Source organism: Egretta garzetta, unplaced genomic scaffold (assembly GCF_000687185.1).
Source record: "Egretta garzetta isolate BGI_Z169 unplaced genomic scaffold, ASM68718v1 scaffold169, whole genome shotgun sequence".
Taxonomy (NCBI): Eukaryota; Metazoa; Chordata; class Aves; order Pelecaniformes; family Ardeidae; genus Egretta; species Egretta garzetta.
The window spans coordinates 426,069-434,348 of NW_009260798.1; the positions used below are offsets into that span (position 1 = coordinate 426,069).

At 46.1% G+C, this 8,280-nt stretch overlaps 1 protein-coding gene across 1 annotated transcript in view; it reads left to right on the top strand.

The window, feature by feature from the left end:
• The window catches only part of WNT2 (Wnt family member 2), a 16,970-nt gene that overhangs the window by 2,507 nt on the left and 6,183 nt on the right, over positions 1-8,280 (top strand). Inside the window, exons 2-4 of the mRNA XM_035902193.1 lie at positions 2,462-2,475; positions 2,536-2,849; positions 5,590-5,854. Coding sequence (XP_035758086.1) covers positions 2,462-2,475; positions 2,536-2,849; positions 5,590-5,854 — 593 coding nt within the window. The remainder of the gene's footprint in view (positions 1-2,461; positions 2,476-2,535; positions 2,850-5,589; positions 5,855-8,280) is intronic.

Sequence of the window (8,280 nt, forward strand, 5' to 3'; positions counted from 1 at the left end):
GCGGGGGGGCGACAGCCGGTTCCCCAGATCAGGCTCCATGAGAGAGGTAAGTGGGGGACACGTCTGATGGGGGTGAGCCAGGCTTGTGCAGTCCCCCCTGCAGCTGAGGACTACAATGTGCTTCCCACCCCGAGGGAGGATGGTGAAGCGGGGTGTTGTTGCCATCTAAATGTCAGGCTGAGGCATCTAGCGAGCCTCCAGACAGCTTATACGGTCCTTTTGACTCAAAGAAAGGGCTGAGACTTGTTGCCATGCCAGGATGTCCCCACCCGAGTGACAACTGTGCTGAGCTTCTGCTAAACTGCAGCCCTTTTCGCCAAATGCCACACCTGGGCACGCGGCGGGGGCATGTGGCTGGTGGGGCTGGCCCTGCCCTGGCACTCGTGTCCCTGGGATGTCCCCGGCACCCTTCCAGCCAGCCCCGCCAGGCTGTGAGCAGCCGTGGCACCTGCAGGGAGGGGCGGGCAAAAGTACCCTGGGGCCATTGCCCCAGGGATGGGGATGGGGAGGAGGAAAGGAGACACCAAGCAGTGGGATTTCATCCACGGGGCAGCGTTTGGTGCCAGGCTCCGCCGCTGGTAAGCGGCTGGTTCCTGTAACCAGGTTCATGTTCCCTTAGCAGTCGTTTGTGAGTAACCAGTAACGTCACCCATCAGCCTGAAGTTTTCGATGAGGCTTGTCTGAGATTCAGGAAAACACGTCTGGCAGAACGTGGCCTAAGTCTGATGAGGTTATTTCATTAAAAAAAAAAAAAAAGTAAAAATGCAGTTTTTCCAAAAATGAAGTTTTCACTGTTGGCTCATGGGAGAGAATTAAGGCACTGGGCTTCTGAGCTCTATGCTGAGCCTGATCAGGCAGTGATTGCGGTGGGAAATAGAATAGAATTGTTTAGGTTGGAAAAGACCCTGAAGATCACCAAGTCCAACCGTTACCCTAACCCTGCCATCCCACCACTAAACCATGTCCCTAAGCACCACGTCTACCTGACTTTTAAATACCTCCAGGGATGGGGACTTGACCACTTCCCTGGGCAGCCCGTTCCAATGCTTGACAACCCTTTCGGTGAAAAAATCTTTCTTAATGTCCAACCTACACTTCCCCTGGCACAACTTGAAGCCATTTCCCCTTGTCCTATCACCCATTACCTGGGAGAGGAGACCAACACCCACCTCGCTACAGCCTCCTTTCAGGCAGTTGTAGAGGGCAAAATGTAGCTTGATACTGCTCTAATTTGAAATTAAGTGGTTTTGATTAGTTTAAAACCTCAAATGAACCACTTCTCTTCCATCAGCATCCAGTGTTTCTTTTTAATTAATGCTTTAAAATGCTTTGCTCTTTCTGAATACTTTTTCTCAGAAATCAGTCTTCAGAAGAGCGTGATTTGTAAGAAGCCACGATACCTCCTGCCTGATTCCGAAGGCAGCGTGGGGAAGGCAGGGTTTGCCCAGTCCTTTTGCAAGCTGTGAGCTGCCATTTGCCTAAGGTTTGCCCAGCACACAGAAGCCTAGGGCCCGTTCCCACTTGAAACACCTAGATGCTACCAGATTATAAATACTAAATAATAAGTTAGATGGGGTAACACCGCCCTTACAATAAAATCACAGATAACGTTCCCTCTTTAGGGTCCTACTCTACTGTGCTAACGTTCCTTAAGGCTTAACAAGTCCTCTGAATGGGTCTCTCTCACTGCTAGTGACCTCAGATACTGTATCCCATCACCATACATAGAAGCCTGCTAATATATGCCAGCTCTGTATTGTAAATTACTACCTCTTAAAACAAACCTAGGTGATTACTGCATTGATACGCATACCCAATAGCTTAAGAGTAGGCATAGTCTAGAAATGCAGAAAATCTTTGGTATAATAAAGTAACTTCATTAAGGGAAAACTGCCTGCACAGCTGGCGTGTGGAAGTCACAGCTGGCAGGCCGAGTCCTGCCTCGAGCATGACACAAGCAGTGCCCTTGATTCAATGGAACTTGTTTGTGTGAATTATGGTTACCGGGCTTGGTTCTAGGCAGAGAAGCTAAATGTAACTGATTTTCAGAAAATAACACCCAAGAGTTCTCCCTTACTGCCTTTTAAGCAGGGAAGTTTATTCCGAGTGCTTCAGAAGAGGAAAAGCTCGTTTCTGGAGCTATTTGCAGTGTTTTGCAACTTACATGTTGTTCCAGTGTCCCTACGTAATCATTTCTTAAACCTATCTCTGAGATAGCACTTCATATATTTTCCTGAATCAATGGAACACGATAGAAATACCAGCTGTCCTGGTCACATATCTGTACAAAACAACTGATCCGCGGAAGTATATTAATCAATATCAGAAGCACACGTTTCATGTTTTCCAACTCCAACACTATATTGATGAGCTTTTACCAGGGAGGGGTCCAAGTTTAAGCCATGACTAATTCTGGCTCCAGGGAGTGTGTGATTTCAGCCCAGTTTTATCTTTTGCTCAGCAAAAAAGTCCAGGGTAAATGGCTGGAGTTAGGATAGCTGCTCAAACTAACTACCTCCCTCAACGATTTTTAAGGTGACTTTTTTCTTTTTTTTTTCTTTTTGGTTTCAGGTAGTCGGGAATCTGCTTTTGTACATGCCATCTCCTCCGCCGGAGTTGTTTTTGCCATCACCAGGGCATGTAGCCAAGGGGAGCTGAAATCCTGCTCCTGCGATCCCAAGAAGAAAGGCTCTGCCAAGGACAGCAAGGGCCATTTTGACTGGGGGGGCTGCAGTGATAACATCGACTACGGCATTAAATTTGCCAGAGCCTTCGTAGATGCCAAAGAACGGAAAGGGAAAGATGCAAGAGCGCTGATGAACCTCCACAACAACAGAGCTGGAAGGAAGGTGGGTGTCCGTCCAACAGATGCCTGGAGATGCTCGCTCTCAGGGAGCTCTCACGGGTCTGGGGCAGGTAATGGTTGGCCCTTGCTGGCTGGTCTCAGCAAACTGCTGAAGGATGGGGTGAAGGATGGGATGAGCAGGATCTGGAGGTGCTATTTCTGTCTCCCTTGGAGGTTCAGCGTGGCAGAGATCTCACACCGAAGAACAGGCCTGATTATTAAAGAGCAAATTCAAAATAGCATTGGAGAAAAAACCCCACCCTGTCTGTTCCTGTATGTATTTGGTAAACGTAAACACAAAATGAGCAGAGATAAAATGCAATTGCTTCACTTTTTAAGAAAACAAATCCAAAATACGTGTCCCTCCAAAAGGCGTTGGCCTTGGGGCATGACCTGCTCTAAACAAAACCCTTCTCTAAACGTTGCATTAAAATACCATTCTTGAATTGCAACAAGAAGAGTCTTTACTTTCTTATTGTAGGTGAGTAGAAGGAGCAGTTGCCAGGCGTATCGCCCACTGCTGGTGCAAGGGCTGAGGGATGCGTGCAGTAACATCTTGCGGCAGTAGCTATAAATAGTAAGAATAGCGCTTGAAACTGGAATACACCATTTCATTACTCAAAACATACTCAAAATTGGCTGCATCCACGACATCTGAAATAATACAAGAAAGTATTTTATAGTGCTAGACCAAGCACTTCTAAAATGATCTGCAGAGACTTCTTGTTTCTCCTCTTTGATTTTCCTTAGCATATGTTCAGTAGGAAGTAAATTGTTAATATTCTCGTCTTTTTGTTTTAAAAATTTCCCTTTTATAAACGGTAAAATTGCTCAGCATTAACTAGCCCTTATTAGAAGAAAAGATCCAATTTTAATGAATTGTCCTGCAAGTAGATGATTTTTCTGATAAATAGTTCTCCTTCAACATCTCTCTTCCACCTGTTTATTACCAGCAGGCGTAATTCATACGCAATATAGACGGATGAGGCTGTTCAGGTCAGTGATATGCATATGCAATACTATGGCTGTATTTATGTTAATGTCCAAAAGAGCCTGCAGTCTACACTACAATCAAAAAATTTATAGGAGTGAATTAGCTCTGTGCTGGGAAGTACTTTCTGAAGGAGTTATTAGCAAGTTTAAAAAAAAATATGTATGCCAAATAATAAGACAGTATTGATAAGCAGGTAGGTTTTCTAGAAAAAGATCGAGAGGCTTCAATTAAATACATTTGATTAAAAATACTCAGCATGTTCTCATATGCTCTAGGACCTGCTTTATAGCAAAGGATGCTGGTTTGCATCTGCAGTGCGATAGCAGAGGTTTAGCTTTGCAGGGATCTTACTACCTCAGCCCGCCCACAAGCCTGGCATTCGGATCTGGGTAGGACCAGCTGTGCCCTCGGCTTTCTCTCACCCCCAAAAGGGGTGTCAATAGGTTTCTTTTAAAACTGGCCTATTCAGGTTTTACTAATTCAAATATACATAGAGTAAATATTTATAATATTCCAATATGCATCATATGAAATAACATGCTGTGTATCAGTACAGAAACATCACTGACAAAAAAAAAAGTCCTGCATTTCTATGTGCTGCTTCCACTATTCCAGCAAGCTGTTTTAAATGTACAAGTAGTTAAACTGATTTCTACTCATATAATTAAAACCAAGCATCCGCTTAGATCCCAGTTTTGTGATAGTACCATTGGTAACAAAGTGGGGCTGTGGGGATGTCAGCAACTCCTCTGAAGTAGTCGTATCATGTACAAGTTGGAAAGAAAGTTGAAAGTGCTTTGGTTTTGTAACGCATTCTCGCTTCATTACTAAGTGCTTGACTGAAAAATGCTGCCCCACTGTGCGTCAGTCTTACAGCTCATCATGGAGCTTTCCTCTCTCTTATCTCCCTCCCGTGATGCTGTTCCTCTTGTACAAACTCTAAAACGTGCATATTTCATGAACCCTTAAGGCATAATATTTATAGATCAAATATCCATATCTTCAGAATGAGGAATTAATTATTTATTGCATATGAACCCATCTGTTGTTCTTCAGCGTCACACAGATAGCTTAAATGTCTGAGATGAAGCTGAAACGGCTTTAACGCCATCCAGACATTACATTAATGATGAGGGTGATCTCCCCAGTCCTCGCTAATGAAGGTCTTACTCTAAAATGTTTGTTAGAAGGTTTATAAAAATACAGTATTTTAAAATTTTGCGTAGATCCGCTGCCTAGCCTAGGTACGGCGCTTGGCACAGTCTCTGTAAAATCATTTAAATATGAAATGCCTATGAATTTCTGGGCAGCGTTTGAAACGCTACTCAGGGCAAAGGGCAACTTCATGAGGGTGAGCTAGAAGGGGTCAGCACGGTGATGCGTCAGCTGGAATGATGGGGAAAGGGGGTACCTTCACCTCCCAAGGGGCTGAGTGATTCTGCCCATTTCCCAGGTCATTTCCTCCTGTCCAGTCTGTGTCCAAGCGTCATGGACCATCCCACTCCTTGGGATGGCTGGCAGGAGCAGGGAAGGTAAGCCCACCAACCGGAGGATTGTGCCCACGGTTGAGTCAAGTGACCAGAGCAGACCAACCATGTGGGGATGACTTGATGCTACCAGTGGGTGTCACTACAGACCATCATTTGGAGTCCCATTCCGAGCCTGGCATCGCAGGATGGATGGAAGAGGGCTGAGAAGCGTAAATTACAGTTTGTTTTACCTGTGTATATTTTACTGCGTTTCTAAACAGGCCGTGAAGCGGTTTTTGAAACAGGAGTGCAAATGTCACGGTGTGAGTGGATCATGCACTCTAAGGACCTGTTGGCTGGCCATGGCAGACTTTAGGAAAACGGGAGATTATCTGTGGAAGAAATACAATGGAGCGATTCAGGTGGTCATGAATCAAGATGGCACGGGTTTCACTGTGGCTAATAAGAGATTTAAGAAGCCAACTAAGAATGACCTGGTATACTTTGAAAGCTCTCCAGACTACTGTATCAGGGACAGGGATGTAGGTAAGCCTCTACCGTTACACGTGAATGGTTTTATTTCAGACATTTGTACTTTGAAGGTCAAAAAATTATCATTATTATTGTGTGTGAGTGTGTCTATGTGTATATATATAAATCCATGCATGTATCCAGCAGGGAACAGGCAGGGAGATGTTTTGGAAGGACAGCTCTGTACAAGAACAACAGTTCCTCCATGTCCCTAGATGTACCATAGCCGGTTGTTCTAATACAGTTCAGCAGTTTCTTCCAGATGCTGCAGAGCCCTGGAGACGCTGCAAGGCAAGAAGCTGGTTTTAGGACAAGTTTGAGTTATGCTCTGGAGGCAAGTCCGTACTGTACACGGCCACGTACGCGCTTGTATCACACAGCTCACTCCAGAGCCGCTGGCTGTAACGACAGCAGCCCCAAGTCCCGTGGCGTCCCTATACCACCTCCCATTGCATTGCTTCTCTTCCATGTTGCTATGCCACTGCCGCGGACTCCCCAGGGACCGGTGTCCTCCTCTACCTGCGTGTTCCTCGCAGCTCACCGTGGCCCATGGAGCCCTTAGCTGTAGATGCACCTCTCCCCCTCAGTAACGTAGGAGGCACAGCAGCGTGGTGCAAACCGTGCCTGCAGCAGTCCCTGCAGCTGCTGGTAACGTGGTGGGAGGCAGCGGGAGAACGCACGGGTGGACGAAGGGCTGGTGGTCGGTGGGGCGCAGCACCCTGCATCAAGTGACGTGGCGGTTGGTTCCTCTTTGCGAGACAGCATTGGCTCCGGCCATGATAAGCGTCACATTTTACGAAGAGCTGTGCCAGCCCCAATGGGAAGAGGTAAAGCTCCCAGGGCTGCTGTTAACACTGGATTTTGCTGCTGCCAGAGGTTTCTAGAGAGACACGCCTAACGGTGTTATGGGGCTCAAGGCATTGCCAAGCACCAGGAATCCTGCTAAGGGTTCTCGACCCGTGTATAGCATTGCCTGATGTGGCGATTCAAAACTAGCAACTGGAAAACCAGAAATTTGGAAAAGAGGGACTGGCTGAGTAATGTATGAAGGATGTTGTGGAACTAATTAATAGGTTGTATAACGTACCAGATCGCACCCGGTATGACATATCCGTAAGTATCTGGATAGCAATTGCAGCTCAACTCTTTTTGGCACCGCTCCGTATTTACAATCCAAGTTTACTTGGAATAAGCATTGCAAAACAACTGTACTTAAATAAGAACAATATGTGAAATCCTGGTCATGTACGATTGACTTCGGTGAACCCAGAATTTCATCCAGTACGCTTATGTTGTACAGTGTTTCTGGTTAGTTGGGTAGTCAAGGTGATTTTAAATGTTATTTATGGCTTTTGCAGGTGATGCTTGTTACCTGCACAAGCACATGCTGTTCCTTGAACAGTGACCGATACTGCAAAGTCTAATCTTCTAATCCAAGTCAATAAATGGGCGTATTGTGCGTTGTGCCGAGACTAACTTTGCAGACCAGGATTTATTCAAAACTGCATTTCTTGAAGTTGCCTCGCTCATTGTAAAACCCGTGATTTCTTTCCCCCAAGAAGGAGAGCCCGTACACGACCGCCTTCTACGTCAAAAAGCCATTCAATAATCCCTTTGTACCAAACCTAATCTCCTCTGTCAGTCTTGTTATCGTGGAGGAGAGTGGGTGTTTTTCACCGCAGCGTGTTACGCGCGCTTGCCCGACGCCATCAAGCCTGCCCGGAGACGGCAGAGCCTGACACGTGGTTTGGCTGAGCTCAAGATAAGGCTGCGGATGAGGCGGCGTTTCTTCTCTGCCCAGAATTCAGGGAATGTGGCTGTTTGGAAGAGCACATTTTTGGCAAAGCTGCAGTAAGCCTTTAACGGGATGCGGGATGCTCTGCTGTTTGCATGGAGCAAAGAAAGAATCAGTCGAACAAAAACTGAGCTGGCTTTGAGAGAGGTCATTTCGGCAGCTGAGCAGCATTTTTTCTTTATTACCTTTGGTTTGCCCTGTTGAGCGCTCCAGAGTGTCGGCCCCATTAAACAACTGGAAATGGAACGCGATTATGGAAGTCCAAGTTTGGAAATAGGTGGGGAGCATCTTGGCGTCAGCGAAATGTAGTACCACAGCACTTTAGTATGTCCTTGAGTACAGTTCTGCCTTTCATTCTTCGGGGAATTCAAGCAATTTTGTACTTCAGGGAAAAAAAAAGAAGTATATTCGGCGATTGGTTAGTATTGGGACTGAATGAGGGATTCCCAGAGCAAACCTTATGGAAGCATCATGACTTGACCAGGAGACAGCTTCACAAACTGCAAAATGACCAAGCCTCTGCGGCTTGGGTGTGCTAAGACATATGAACCGGTAAATTAAAGGTGCTTGGGGTTGTATCATCATCAGCCTCTCCAAAAAACTACGCATCTCCGCTGCTGCTGCTGCTGAGGCTTTTGGTGGGGGG